Source organism: Alosa pseudoharengus, unplaced genomic scaffold, assembly GCF_046254945.1.
Source record: "Alosa pseudoharengus isolate Yale_2024_CS ecotype anadromous, Long Island Sound unplaced genomic scaffold, YU_APseudo_1.1 YU_APseudo_1.1_scf_5, whole genome shotgun sequence".
In the NCBI taxonomy this organism is placed as follows: Eukaryota; Metazoa; Chordata; class Actinopteri; order Clupeiformes; family Clupeidae; genus Alosa; species Alosa pseudoharengus.
Genome location: NW_027468837.1, coordinates 10,754,971 through 10,770,323, shown reverse-complemented (window position 1 = coordinate 10,770,323; position 15,353 = coordinate 10,754,971). Strand labels below are relative to the sequence as shown.

General features: G+C 41.2%; 1 protein-coding gene across 1 annotated transcript; it reads left to right on the top strand.

Moving 5' to 3' along the window:
- Nucleotides 1–10,557: 10,557 nt before the first annotated feature.
- oser1 (oxidative stress responsive serine-rich 1) lies at nucleotides 10,558–13,446 on the top strand. The gene is made up of 4 exons (XM_076268369.1): nucleotides 10,558–10,926; nucleotides 11,805–11,915; nucleotides 12,083–12,190; nucleotides 12,289–13,446. The coding sequence occupies exons 2-4, from the start codon at nucleotides 11,839–11,841 to the stop codon at nucleotides 13,076–13,078; spliced, it is 975 nt and encodes a 324-aa protein (XP_076124484.1). The 5' UTR covers nucleotides 10,558–10,926; nucleotides 11,805–11,838; the 3' UTR covers nucleotides 13,079–13,446.
- Nucleotides 13,447–15,353: the final 1,907 nt, after the last annotated feature.

The following is a 15,353-nucleotide window of genomic DNA, read 5'->3' as shown; positions in this document are numbered from 1 at the left end:
TGCGCCAAATAATAAAAAATAATATGATTATGTAAATTTTAAATAAAATGATGTGGAAATAAATTCCATAGAATGGTGGTTGTTTTATTCTGGATTGTTCACTGCATTCCAAGTGCTCTTGGACGGTGACCTTGTTAATGATCAGTTGATGAAATGCTAACCATGAATACAAGGGAGATCCAAAAAACTAACCAAACTAATATAATGAGAATATATTACTTTTAGTGAAAGATGTGCAAGAAAATTTCAAGGTATTTAAAACAAAGCACTGTGGCCAGTGATTATTACATAAGTTAGTCCAAATGTTGAAATGCTTACCTTGTCATTTTCTCAAATTCAAACATAAACACCACATTCAGGAAAGTGCTCATTACATAACCGGGAGGGTTGGTGAGTGAAATTTGGATTGTCTGTTGGGAATAGTGTGGTGGGGCGCTCAGCTTCCTCCTCAGGTTCTCACTTTTTACCGGCTCGCGTGACACTGGCAAGATAGGACAACACCTCTGTACCCATGCTAATCTCTGTCACGTGTCGGGGAGTTACAGGCCCTCAAAATTCACACTCCGGAACACAGAGGAAGCTGCTTTGGAATGAGGGGGACATGAAAGAGCCCATTCTTCTACATCCAGTTCACTTCGTCTTTTATGTTATGGTCACGAAACGTTCAAAGGGAAGCCAGCTGTATTTCCCGGTCCCCTCACATGGCAGATGCCGTATCAAGTAGTTATGCGACTACCTTTGGTGCTGAAGGACTGAGGGAAGGAAGAGGCCGGCCAGTCAGCGGGGTAGGGGAACAGAATGCCCTCTCCTGGCAGTGTCAACAGTCACGTCCCTATGCAGAGCGGAGAGAGCCTGGAGCCCAGCGCTTCACTCCACCCCAAGCATAAAGAGCGCTCTGTCAGCCTGCACCTCCCGATCACTGTGGCCTTTCTCCAATACATCAGTGCCATCATATCAAACTGGATGGCACTAGCCTGAGGGTCTGGCTGCAGACGTGGTCCAGCGTAGGTTGCTTGGGCTCAGACACGCACAGGAAGCTGGGAGAAGAGAAAAATGTCTGCACTGAGTGCTCTTGTGATTCTGTGTCACTCTTGGCCAAAGCTAATCAAAAATACTAAAGCTGTGAGAGTATCATAGCCCAATGGTGTAGCCTAACAATTATTCTCATTTATCCCAACTCTAAACCTATTATGAGACTGCTGAGTGCTGATGGTTAGTTAAATAACATTCACTTTTGTTAATGCACTCTTCAAGCCAATTTTCCTTCTCCAACAAATTTACAGAATGTCTTACATTTGTGACCCAGGTCAGATGTTAAACAGAATGCATGCATATATGTAAGTGGCACTCTTCTTAACGTAAAGCCTGTATTATGTTCATATATCACTCAGCCGACATCTCAGATCTGTGGTTTTTTACAAGAACCCCATCATTACAGGACACTTGAAACACTCAACATGTGTAAATACAGCCACTGAATCCAGTTGTTCACTTGTACTTGAAGAATTTAACAAATTTTAGACAAGACGGATAGCGAGCACAGAACGTCTCTGTCAAATGCCGGGCAAAAAGCTGTAGACCAGACAGCTTGCAAGATACACATTAATCTTCTTCCTGTGATGAACAAAAACACTGTCAAATGTGTCAAAATGTGTGTCTGTATGAATGATATCTGAAATAGACACAGAAAAACAGTATTTTACTCTCGTTTCCAGGAACTCCATGCCATGATCTGCAATATCATATATCACAGACGGTCAGCTTTTCTCTTTGTTAGCAGAGCTTGTGAGTACAAGGACCTTTTTCCCTGTGAAAAAGCCTCTCGTCTCTGCAGGGTACCCATAATGATTCCTGACCTGTTATGGACGCACTGACCTTCACATCCTTCTGCTAGCCTGTGGAGAATCCCTCACGTCCTCCTCCTCAGCTCTGGGCGGCTATAGAGCAGAGAAGATGGGATAGGAGGCCGAGCCGTGCCGTCTGCAACAGTCATGGTTCTAGTTGGGAAAATGGCAGCACGTGAGGATTCCTGGCATTTGGGGTATTATTAGAGGGCCTCATTAAAACAATAAAGGCAGAGCTGTGGGTAAGGGAGCCTGTGATTCAGGTCTATTAATTGTGTGGTTTGTGGGGAGAGAGAGAGAGAGGGGGAGAGAGAGAGGGTTGTCGTTGCTGGCGTACCCCTCCTTTTTCAGCCCAGCTCACCTCACCAGGGCAGTGGTCCGCCGGGATTCTCTTTCCTTACAGGAAGTAGGTCCCCTTTCAGTGTCAATAAGCCTCTCCACTCTCTAACCCTTCCCTTTACGCCAAGTCACATGTACAAACACACAGAGACACACACCCAGACACACTTGCATACGTTTACAGTCACCCACACACATGCTAACACACACATACACACACACACACACACACACACACACACGTTAGCCTGATCTGAGCCCATGAATGAAAGGTCTGTTAGGAGGTACTTGTGTGAAGGGTAAAGGAGCCTTTACCCAGACCCACAAGATTAGCCTATATACATCAGCATTGTGGATAGTCATAACAGATCATCACTTTGTCTCATTTAGAATGGTGGGGGTCGTTTTCCAGTCCATTACAAAAGAGTCAGTGTTTAATTTGTTTGTTTTGTGGTTTTGTTGTGTTGCCAGCCTTGCAAACTCCTAATGCTGTGGTCCTCATGTTTACAATTAAGGCACTCCATATTGTAAAAAATGCACATATACAATGAGAGAGATTGTTTTTGTAGATTCAAATAACAGTAATGTTGTAATTCAAATACAGACCTGGACACTGAAATTGGCTATTATCTGAGCTTACTGGTACCTCATATCAATCATTTGAGTTGATAAATCACGCATTCGGTTTCATTGGCATGCACACAAAACAAGTGTTGTACAATTACATCATTCATTGTTGACCATTTTGGTGACATACTCCATACCGTACTCCATTATTCTCTGCTTAAGGGGCTCTCCTAGGTTGCAGAACAGGTCGTGATCTGTGCCCTCTGATTTAATTGAAAAGCCAAACGTTCAATACTTCCTGTCATGTGTCATCAGTGAGACAGACAGATTTTGATGATATGGTTTCGATGGTGACAAAGTAGTTTTTACTTTATCTTCTTCATCTTAAGTCGTCCACGCTGTGACAGAGTTCCAGTGAAGTCTCTGGGTTGAAAATGTCTCTAGCAGCCAGTCTCTCTGAGAATCCTCTGTTGTGGTTGTGATATGACAATATGTGAGCCATGCTGAGCCATGCTAAAAAAATATGTTTGGCCGAGTCTAACAGTGTAAAAGAAGCCTTTTTGATCTATCCCCACTGACACATAGTTGGACAAGGATCTTTGGCAGAGACTATAACAGTCCACTGTGTACTGTAATGTAACTGCTGTGCTTGAGACCAAAGGAGAAAGATTTTACGATATCACAGACCTGGTTTGTTCTCAGACTATCTAATACGCTAGCAAGCCTGGTATGCAAAATAGCCAGTGATTGAGACAGCAACCTGGCAGCCACAGGATGGAATCTGGCTCAAGGGAGCCACTAACAGAACAACGAATAGATAGGCTCAATAACAACATAATATTGACCGTTTCAAGAGAGTACCATTATCAGCATCATAGTTGTTTCCACAAGGCTTCCGTTTTAACATTCAATATATTATCTTAATGATAGATTGGGAACAAAATAATGTTCAAGCATTGTTTTTGTTTTTCTAGTTGAAAGGGTCTATAAATAATCATGAGGTAATCTGTTTCTACATGAAATTATTTTGTTTGACAGAGCTACGTCAACAATAATGGAAGCTGCTTTCCCCAATGCCTTTGATCTGTAGAATTGAAGGGTGTCTTTGTGTTTTTTATTTCAGATGTGGGTGGCCACATGGTGTGATGTCGGGAAGGAAGAGAACTGAGATGATACTTTTACTGGAAAAATGGGCAGAGCATCTGATATTGCTCTTCAGGACAAAGTTGTTTCACAGGGACATCCTTCTCAGTTTCATCTGATTTGCTGCAAAACTACTCGAAAGGTCAGACAATGCACTCTTTCAGTGATGATCTTCAAGTTATCTTGAATTAATTATTTAAGGCATCTTTGATCTATCGACTGTGAGTCCAAGAGGGCCAAAAGTCCAGACCAGTCAAAATTACATAACTCAGCATCATCATCACGTTGCAATATTCGGGGAACGTAGAGAGCGCATGGATGAGGCATGTGGGAGAGCGAGCGGGGCCATTTTGGCCTCAGCTCAGCCGCCAGCGTTCATACTGAGACAGACAGCCGAGAACCCTTCTTTGCTTTGGACGCTGGGTGGGCCCTAGATGCTCATGGACTCAGCAAAGAGCCAGCGTTGTTGTTATGTTGTCATGTTGTTATCCTTTTTCTGTTTATTTGCCGAGAAAAAATAGAACTCGCTTGTTAGAAAACGCCATCAGGTAAAGAGTGCGGACTGCGGAGCCAGGGGGTGTGAGCGAGGTCTCGGTATGTGCTAGCAATGCTACCCCTCCTGCAAAGTTAGCACAATGACTGTGTTTTCATTGAGGGGAGGAGGGAGACGGTGATAAAAGCGAGGTTTATGCCCAGGAAATTTTAGTGAAAAATAATCCCTGCTTCAGCCTCCGTCCCCTGCAGAAGCCAAAAATAACACGGCGGGCTGTGTGTAGCTTATTGTGTGCCTTCCTCTCACTCCCTCACTCCCTCTCTGACTCCAGCCGACACTCTTGTCCTCCATCTGTCTTTAGGCCCTCTCTGGCTGGCACTGCAGAATGTTGGCCTCCAAAAAGTGCTTTCCAGGTGAAAATGGCCACAGAGTATTTGATAAATAAAGCAGTTTTATTACTCAACTGCTCTTGATTGCATTGAGAACAAATCTGGCAATATGAGGAAGAGAAGCAAATAGATGCCCTGTATACAAAGAAGAGAAATCACAGACAGCAGTGCCAGACATTATGCATTGAAGCAGGACCTACAGTCACTTTTACAGGCAAAATGAAATACAGCTATTTCAAATGTATTCATAATTGCCCATAAAGATTTTAAAACACTCTAAGACATCCTAAACTCACTGAGGCATATTTATCCTATTCTGAAAAATCAGACCACCTCTTATGATAATCCTTTAAGTAGCCAAAAAAGTTCAAGTCAAGGTCAATTTATTTCCCTGTGATAAATTAAAGCTTTGAAGAAAGTTGGAGGTGTTGATATGATTCTCGTGCAAACCACTGTGACCACGCTTGACCTCATTTAATCGTGTTCTGGACTCTGAGTGCATGTCTCACGGTTGTGTTTTGCCCTAGTGGAAAATAGAGTTAGGATCTGGTCCATTATAATGGCTAACTCTCAGGTGTGATGCTCAGTCTTAATCAAATTTTGCATGGAAATTTACTTCTGCCTCACGAGACAGTGCTTAATAGAAATGCCAACAGTCAAGCACACCATGCAGTCACTTTATACTGCACCCCAGGAGCATTTGTGTTTCATTATTCCTGACGTGCAGCGCAGTATGGTGAATACATCCCTCCCTTGAAGTGAAAAGGCCCTCGGGTACCACTCCGTCTCTTGTTATGGCAAAAGATTCCCACTGGAATTGAGCCCAATCACAAGACTGCTTTGAAGTCTCCCAGTCTGGATGCTTTAAATGGTTTCTGAAGAACAACCACACCTTGAGGTTGAACACTCTTGAGAATTCATTAGAAACAGAATCAGATGTTTCCTCTGGTTGTCACGTTGCAGCACTGTGGGTCTGCAACATTACGGACGGAGAACTTAATCTCACCATCATGAAAACATCAACGTGTGTTTATGAGTAAATACAGATTACTGCACCATGCCCACGCAGGGGAAGAAGATATACACACTTTAACCTTTAAAGGTGCCCTGCCACACGTATTTCATTACTTTGTGGTAATGTCTGAAGTTCTACCATGGACTCTGTAACATTTTTTGCCCAAACATAAATGATCACATTCATCTAATCTTTCCTAACAATCCACTAGCTGCCTGCTCCATGAGCAGGCTGTCAAAAAAATGCATCTCTGTAGGTAGCCTAGGCTCCGAGATCTGTACACAAAAACAATTGCTACCAACAAGGGTTGGCAACCCCTCAAAGGCAAAATAAAGTGTTTCAAATAACCGACGAGATGCGCGTTTAGGAGAGCTTTAATTGTTCGGGAGGGAGTAGCGAGCTAGTTCTCAGTTTTGGTTGAACATCAACAGAAGTGACATATCCCCGCTATCGCTAATACAACCTTTAAGCCATCCTTGCATACAAAAACTGTCACTGAGCTAGATGAATTCTGTGGGCACGGTCTGGGGCGAGCTCATGAATAGTAATGAGCTCATCCAATTCCACGTCAGACTGACCAGCTTTTGTAATTGGCCTGATTTCTCCGCTTATTTCTTTTCAGTGGCTATAACTGACAGAGGAGGTAGCAGTTCATTTTCACATTCACGACATAACACAAATACATATGGACCTAACATATTTCAAAAAAGATATATACGGTATATATATACAAATATACAGTTAAGAACAAAATGATTCATAACCCTTGCAAATATTGATGTAATGTTGATGTTAAAATAATTTTTATCTTTTTTAAAATTTTTATGAAAAATGGCATGTCCAAAATTATTCATACCCTTTTTAAATAATCAATGGAAACATCTTTATTTACCATCAAAGCTCTCGAAATGGTTCTTATAATACCTACCAAGCCTCTCCATGTCTCCACAATGATTTTAGACCGCACCTTTTTAGCAGCAATCTGGGTTTTGAGGCAGGAACGATTATTTGCCATCACTTTGGCCTTGTGCTAACTTTTTTGACTGATTAAAGGAATTATCCAGAGTAAAATACACTTTAGATCAATTTACAGATGATTGGGAGAACATATGTTGAGTTGACATCAAAATCATGTCATTCGGATGTGTTTTGAGAAAGTTCGATTTTACCGTTTTTAGTCAAAACTCGTTAGCCTGGAAGTGACCCGGGCATGTCATTTCGCCGCTACAAAACGCTATTTTTATACCTCTTCTACAGTTCCAAACAACATTACACTTACGTGGTAGTGAGTAGAGGGTCCCTAAAGCCAAACCGAAGTATCCCGAGGTCTTTATGTGGTTGGATAGAGAGTCCAGAATGAATTTCATCAAGCCAGTACCTTTCCGGAAATGTTGCTGCTGCAGCTGCCATCTTTAGGGGAAAGTCCATAAGAGTCGATTGCCGAGTGTGGAGTAACACGCTCTAGAAATTCACAATTTCGTCGTCGTTTTTTTTTTTTTTTTTTTTTTAAACATAGTCCAGTAGTCCAACTTCATTTCAATTTCGAACGAAATACTGGACTATGTTTTTTTTTTTTTTTTTTTTTAAACGGCGACGAAATTGTGAATTTCCAGAGCGTGTTACTCCACACTCGGCAATTGAGTTTCTCAGACATTCGTCATGACAGAGCCAGCGAAAAAGAAGCAAAAACCGAGAAAACAGTAAGGAAATTGCTAATACTGCATAGTTTACCTTTAACACAGAAAAAGACTAACAATTTCAAACATTATTAATGTGAGTATTTGGCCTTATACTGTTACAGATTTTGCCTTTTGATATCAGAGGAACTGTCTTTTCCAAAGGACAAAATGATCATCTGACATTTTAAGGTTGCCCTTCATCTATACAGAAGTAGTGCTGCAAAGGGACTCTCTGTCTCTGCATTCATCTCTTACTTCCAAGCTATTCACAAGTAGACATTTTCTGGTATTACATTTTACGTATTCCATATAACCAGTATACCCTTTGCATGCAACTTTGCCTCATGCAGAACCTAGGTTACTGTCCATTTACCATTCAATCCAGTTCCCAGGTGAGAGTATGTTGCCAAAGAAAACCAATATGAAGTTTTGACATGAGTAAGGCCCGTCCCTCAACTGACTGACGTCTGCATATAGTGGATTGCATGTCTGCAAGGTGTGCTGTGCCAAGGACTGGAACTGAATGAAAATGGAGTCAGTTAAAGGAAACCACATGATTATGCAAGGTTTTTAGAGAGCTTTAAATTCTAAGAGTTCTATTAATCAAAGTAATATAAATTGCAGGGTTTTTTACTTGCCAAACCTAGAAATCACATTGATTCTAATGACAAATACATCCGGAAACCCAACTGAAGTGTGCATATAGAAAACACATGGCAGAAATACCAACAGTTGAACTTTGACTTTTGCAGTGATATGGCTTCAGCTTCCTCTGTTTATTAAGGACCTCACATTTCTGTTGAGGAAATGAAGACCCAACCCTTAAGAATAATGATGGGAGACAGCAAGAGGAAAATTGTATTAAATGAACCCTCTTTGTCTAGTGTCCATGCTAAACGGTATAGAGAAACTGTATCCTTTCACAATCGGTATTCTTTGGAATTATGATTCCCCCCCCCCCCTCCCTCCCCAGGTGTGAAAAAGAAATATTGCAAAAAAGAAACTGACTGAGGATATAACACACGTCACAAAGGGACAACATTGAAGTCATGCGCAAGAGTAAACCTCAAACAACTGCCTGGAAAAATGAAACATCATTAAACATTTTCTGGAAAACAACCTAATATTATTCTGAAACTATCACTAATAGATAATTGTCTTCAAACAATTATCTTCAAGTACTGCAATGGAATTTCCATGAGCACAACTATGCCCTTTCTACTTTAGAGTCTCCAGTCTATTCATGAGTATATTCTCAATCTATTACTTCAGGAATTGAAAGGTGAGTGCTATAGGAAGAAAAGGCTGGCATTGTGTTAATGAATGGAGAACTGTATATAGTTCAGCAGTGTTTCCATAAATTGAGTAATGGCTCACTATGAGGCACAGGTCTTTATTTACACAAGAGTTTCCACTCTGTAGATACGCAGTAGCCCGCAGAGTCTGGGGGCCAACAATGCACCAAGTGTCTCTGGCTAGCATGCAGGACGTTACACAACCTGCCAGCATACCACAAGATAAAGATACCAGGGAGTATTGTGCTTGGTATTCACTATTCACTTACACTTTTTAAGAGCAAGGAGATTGATGTTTTATTTTATAATCATTTGAAATTTGACAAATTAGGCCTATTACACCACCTACTCTACTGAGATGCATTGGATAATGATAACGATATGCAACAGAGGAATATCATGAAGGGAGGAATGTAAACATGGGCTTAAATACCACGGACCATTACTGCTGAGGCAAAGAAATCTATCCTCAACATCCAAGTGACATTCATTTATGGCCCCACTCATTACCCAGCTCACCTGTTCAAAAGACAATTTGCTGTGTGTTGGAATTACACCCATAGTCAACACTTTAGCACCATCTGCTGACCACCTATACACATTACAACTAAGACAAAAATACTATGGAAGGCTCCTTGTCCTTGGGTTAGAGCAGCCCTTGAGAAAAAGACTGGTGAAAACAAAGTGGCCAAGAACATGGTCTAGAAATTAGATTTAAAGATACTGAATGAAAACATCAAACAGTTTTCAATGGTGATACGGAACAAATGGATTAAACACCTCTCTCCAACTATCCAAAGAATTTGTCTTGGTCCCTTAAGAGTCAGAAATGTTCGGTCAGCTCACCATCTCTCACATAAGTGTGACATTTGCTTTTAAATGGTGTAAATGCAGACAACCTGATAGGTCACAGACTGTCTACAAGAGACGTCTCTCTGTCTACTCTCGAAATAGCAAATGTTCCATCACTATCTGACAGATGGAACAAGTCATGTCAAAACAACTGTATGTGGTTACAGGGAACTGGGCATATCTTGAATGCAAAATATTGTAGGCTACAATTTAATCATAATATAAATGTAGATAATAGTCACCAAAACTAAGATAAGTTATTATGTGGCACTTCAGATAGTCTATTTAATGAACTGTGTGAAATGATAGACCATTTTGTGATGAACTTCAAGATCTATCATCACATTTCACTGAATTTAAGAACCAAGGGTTAGGCCTGATGGGGTTTCGATGAGGGAATGTAAAATGTCTCCTTTCGTATTTTACAAACAAAATTGAAAAGACTTCCATACTTTCAATACTAACTATTTTTTTTTATGTTTCTTCAACAGGAACAAGGCCTAGTAGGCCTTATTCAGTGACTTTCCCAGTGCCAGCTTATAGGTCATTCTGTTCCATTATCCTATCCTATCATATTTGATAATGGCTTGTGTATTGTATAGGTATTCTCCTTGGACTTTTTTCCCCTCAAAAATATGTATTTTTCTTCCTTTTTCAATCTTGTGGTTAGACTAGCCTACCTAAAGACCAACAGGCTCTGCACTGGTGGCTGTCTAACTTATTAACCAACAATGCCAAGCAAAGATACGTTTAATGAACTTGGGTTGTTCCCAAGCACCTAGTTATGTTGCTGAATTTGTCTTTACATGATATGATATGCTGCGGCGAGTGACCTAATGGCGAGTGGTCGAGAACTTTCGATTACACAAGAACCACCGCCTACGTTTTATGTACGTTACGTTTCGTGCGTGTAACGTCAGCACAAATTGCGTTGTTGCAGAGTCACTCTGTGTGGTTCGAGTGTAAACAAGAGACTGGCAAAGGAAAACTCTGGAACTGGATAATCCATTATATCTAATTAGTTAAACTAGGATTGTTGTTTTATATATAAGAACATATATTGTGTGTTTATGCAACTAGCCATGTGCCAAGAAATTATGTTTTAAACTGGGTTTCATGTTAAGATAATCGTTGAGGCGACGCGCTGAGCTAGTTGGCTAATGCTAGTTAGTTTGCCAGCTAGCTAGGCAGCTAACTTAACTGCTGCTGTTGTCCGCATTCAAGGCCTCGGCTAGCGCTGTGCAGAGGCTGAAACGCCCCTGCATGCCTAGGCCCAGTCTAGCCAGGACGACGGGCTAGAGCCCTGAGCCGTGAGTATTTTCTGCTTCTGTTATTTTGTTTTAACCACTGTTATTACGGTTAGCTTCTAGGTTTAAAGTTCTTTCAATTGTACGGCAATTGATTATGAAACCAACAAAATAATTTGTTCTGAGTCCTTTATAGCTCCAAGTAACGCTAGATAGCTATAGCATTGTTCGATAGGTGTTTGTTCTGTGGCCAGATAGCTTGCTAGGCTGTTATGCTACAAGTCTACTGAAATAGCAGAGTTAGCGTTAGTCATCACTAGCTGGCTAGCCTAAATTTAGCAGAAGAATTTGTGATAATATTATGAAATCTGTATTGTTTCTTGTCACTAATTATTGCAGCAATTACCTGCGCTATGTTAGATAATCAGAATTGGTGTCATTATTGGTTGTATAATGTTAACATTAGCTTCCAGTGAAGCCTTATTTACCATTTTAGCCTGTTGACTGCTAGTTAGCATGTTATGCTACTCTTGTAATGATGGCTCCTTCTGTAATCCCAGGCACCCAGAACATTAAACGTATAACGAAGAGTTACCTGATATTAAAGTAACCATACTGTAGTGGCTGAATGCCTTATATTTCTTTGTGTTAGGTGACTAACTCGGTTATGAGAATTAGTAGTAGTAGTTGTCTGGATGATGTTAAAGTCTATGTACGCTATATCCACAGTTTAATCTCAAATGTAGGCCTATTCTCAGTAACTGCCACTTTGAATAACATGGGCTACCTTCTGTCCATGTAGTCCGTCTTTAAGATCGGTAGGGAGGGTTTTACTATATTGTGTTGTGATAAATTGTGATTTGCTTTGAATCATGTTAGAAATAACAGAGAATTGCCATAGTTCAGTCTCTAAGTCTAAACTACAATGTTTAACCTTACAGCTCAAAAGGCTGTTGAGGCACCTCTATAGTCACGATGGAGTCCGGTGGCAAAGAATGTGAAGAAGAGATACTGCAGACGGCATTCAAGAAGCTGCGAGTGGATGCTGAGAGGTGATTATTTTTTTGTCCTGTGTGCGTGTTGGCTACTGCAAACAACACACTGTCATTGCAGCAGATTGAATTAGATCTGAACAAGATTAGAAATTACAGTTTTAGTTTGCTTGGAGATATCAAATGACTGACTGTTGTAGTTGCGGTGTGTGTATATGTTTCTCCAGTGCGTCTGCAGTTCCTGTGAGTGAGACTGTGTCTACAAGGATGTCTCCTCGCGCCAACTCAGAGGGAGCAAAGTCCAAAATAACCTGTCCGAAGGAGAACTGGCATGGGTGTGTAAATGCCTCGTAAATTCGTAAATGCCTCAATATCTTATGTAAATTATGAATAGAAGTTTCAATGCAAGCTTACAATGCTTCTGTTTCAACAGGTGTATGCGGAAGTCTACAAGAGGAGTGGTAAGAAGCCAGAGAAGGCGACGCTCCAAATCTCCCATCCTCCACCCTCCTAAGTTCACCTATTGCAGCTCAAAAATGTCCTCACCTCCCGGCCACTTAAAGCATAAAACCCTCCCAGAGCCCGAAGACACCTGTGCCTCCATTGGAATCCCCGCCAAGAAGGAGCTCCTGTCCTCCAGCCACGGCTCGCCCGTGTTTGGAGCCACGGGTTACGACCTCCGTGTCACATTGTCCCAAGAAAGCCTTGGCTCTCCACAGCTCTGCCACAGGAACCAGTCCGACGAGGACAGCGGCTCTGAGGCAGTTGTCTGTCCGCCCGGGGGCCCAAGTTCCCCAGAGGCACAGCGGCAGGTGGACCCTGCAGCAGAGCCCGGCACAGTCACCGCTGGAGCTGCCGCTGCTACGTCCACCTCAGACTTTCAGTCTCTCTCCCGGCTTAACGAAACCAGAGCATGTCCCTGTGGGCAAGGTGACTGCCAGTGTCCAAGCTGGCAGGGTGTGGAGGTGTACTCCTTCACCGGCCTAAGGAATGTCATCTCCGAGTGCGAGAGGGGCCTCCCGAACCCGGAGGAAGCCAGTGGTCATAACGCAGCCCACCGCAGAACTCAGAACACTGGAACCTCTGGCTCCCCACGCTCCTGCTCGGAACAGGCCCGGGCATACGTTGACGACATCACAATAGAAGACCTCTCTGGCTATATGGAATACTACCTTTACATCCCCAAGAAAATGTCACACATGGCTGAAATGATGTACACTTAAGATTATAGGTTTGATTGCCTATGTTGAATGGTTAAGCGGTTATAACATAGATTAGGTTATATCTGGTCAGAACTTAACTGTTCACTTGATGAGTTTTCTCCACCTCTCCTAAGTTAAATGCATTAGAGCTAACAAATATATTTCCATCAGATTTGTTTTTGTTTTGTCTTGGTATTTTTATGATTGTTCCAATTTCATATTTACGTACACACGTTGCCAAAGCTCTATTGCTAATATTGCAAGTTTGACTTATTGCTATATGCAAACTTGTAATGCCAACTATGATTATGTTTTCCAGAGAAAAAAAAAGCTGTTCATTGTGCTTTTTTGAGTTTTCATTTGTCTCAATAAAGAGTTTGTTTAAGAAATGTGTGTTCTGTTTGCTTACCTCATAATTTAGCAAGCCCTCAGACAACTATTGATGGAATCCTATGAGCCCTTAAGAGAACAATTAAGAGTAGGTCAACCAAGATAACTAAACACAAGGAGCAAAATTACACTTGATAAAAGTCAGGTGGACAAAGTGAAATGAAAATAAGCTTATAGTCTGAAAAACTAAAGGATAAAGGGCAATGACATGAGCAAACAGTTCTTTTTTATGCACCAGTTGACTTGAGACTAGCATGCTGTTTCCATCAAAATAATTCCAGAAATGCTGGAAAGACTAGGGATTTTATTCACTGAAATCCTCTGAAAGGTGTTTTAAGATTTTGTCTTGGATATGCATACATTCTTTGTGTGTGTGTGTGTGTGTGTTTTTAAACGTAAACCTTTTTGCTCGCAATGAGATGTGATGCCCCCCTTAACTCAATCTATGTAGCATAGGGCTGTACATGTGATTCCGTTTTGTCTTGGCAACAGCATGAGGCTATTATGTAATTCTGCTGCCGAGTGACATGCACTTAGACTACCACAAGAGAGCGCAAGTGCAGAGCTGTTGGTTAATGTGTTTAGGCTACTCCACGGCACCAGTACTGTAAATCTTTTGGTTTTCAGACTGGCAGCCAGGCTGAATTATTGCAGAGGGTGTTTCTCGCGCAATCTATTGAGACAGGTTCACTGCTCGCGTGCCAAATAACTCTTCAGTTTCTTGAGAAAAGCCGTTAGGCTTACCCGTATTTGGAAAATGTGAGTAGTCTACTCTGCAACTTTACTTATGTCGTCAACAGGCCAGTATTTCCATTGAGGATACCGAAGTCATGCAGCTATAGTTACACAATATGGGATGCGTTCCTGTATGACGCTTGGCCTGAAATTGGAGAACTAGACCTAAGAATTCACGTTTTATTTGATCAACAAAATGGTCTAAATCTAAACACCCCCACAAGAAATATGTCAGATTTATGAATGCCATTACAAACTGACATGCTGTAAAAAAAGACTTTTGGCAAGCTATCAAGACCCTTACAAAAATAACTGCACCAGCCGCCTACGTGTCAAAAGTGCCAAAGTATCAAAAATGCAGACTTATTTGCATCTAATAGGAAATGCAATATTTTAGATATGGAAATATGGTGGTACTGCATTGTGCTTCAGTAACAAATTGCAGTATAACTGACGTTTTTGGTCCCAACTGCTATGTTTTGTAAAGGGAGTCGAGTCGAGTTGCAGGCAAGTAAAAGGTTAACTGAGTTTAAAAAGGGTTTGGCCTTGCAGTAGTAGGGTTGGTGCCAAAAGGAGATACCATCCAACATTTGAGGAAAATACGGGATAGTACAACAACCATTTTCCTGTTAAAAGACTTTTTACTGTTTTAGACGTAAGTGTTATTTAGTATAAATTGTATTTTAGTATATTCTTTATCTTCTACTGTCCTTATTGCTTGTTGTGTTTTTTATAGACACTTTTGACCTTGTTTTTTACCAATCCTGCCTTATATTATCAATGCCAATTGTTCATTATTACATTGGTAACCTGGGAACACCCAGACCTGGGTCTGGAAAAGGTTCATACAACTTCCAGCAGGGGCGTGGAATTAAACTTACATGAAACTCTTACCAAATCATTTCAAAATGTATAGCAATCTATAAATGAAGGTTTTAAATGCAGTTGTGTACTCAACATTAGCGATTGTATTTGCGTGCCCGACAGCCCGTGTGTTAAGGAATTGGAAATGGGCTTTAAAGCAACACCAAAGAGTTTTTTGTACCTTAAAATAATGTTTCCAAAATTGTTTCAGTGGTTCATCAACTTGTAACAGGGTGAACGGCACTTCTGCATTCGCTTCACAGCCCTCTATTGGCTATAACCGCACTATGTAAGTTTGCCAGATCGG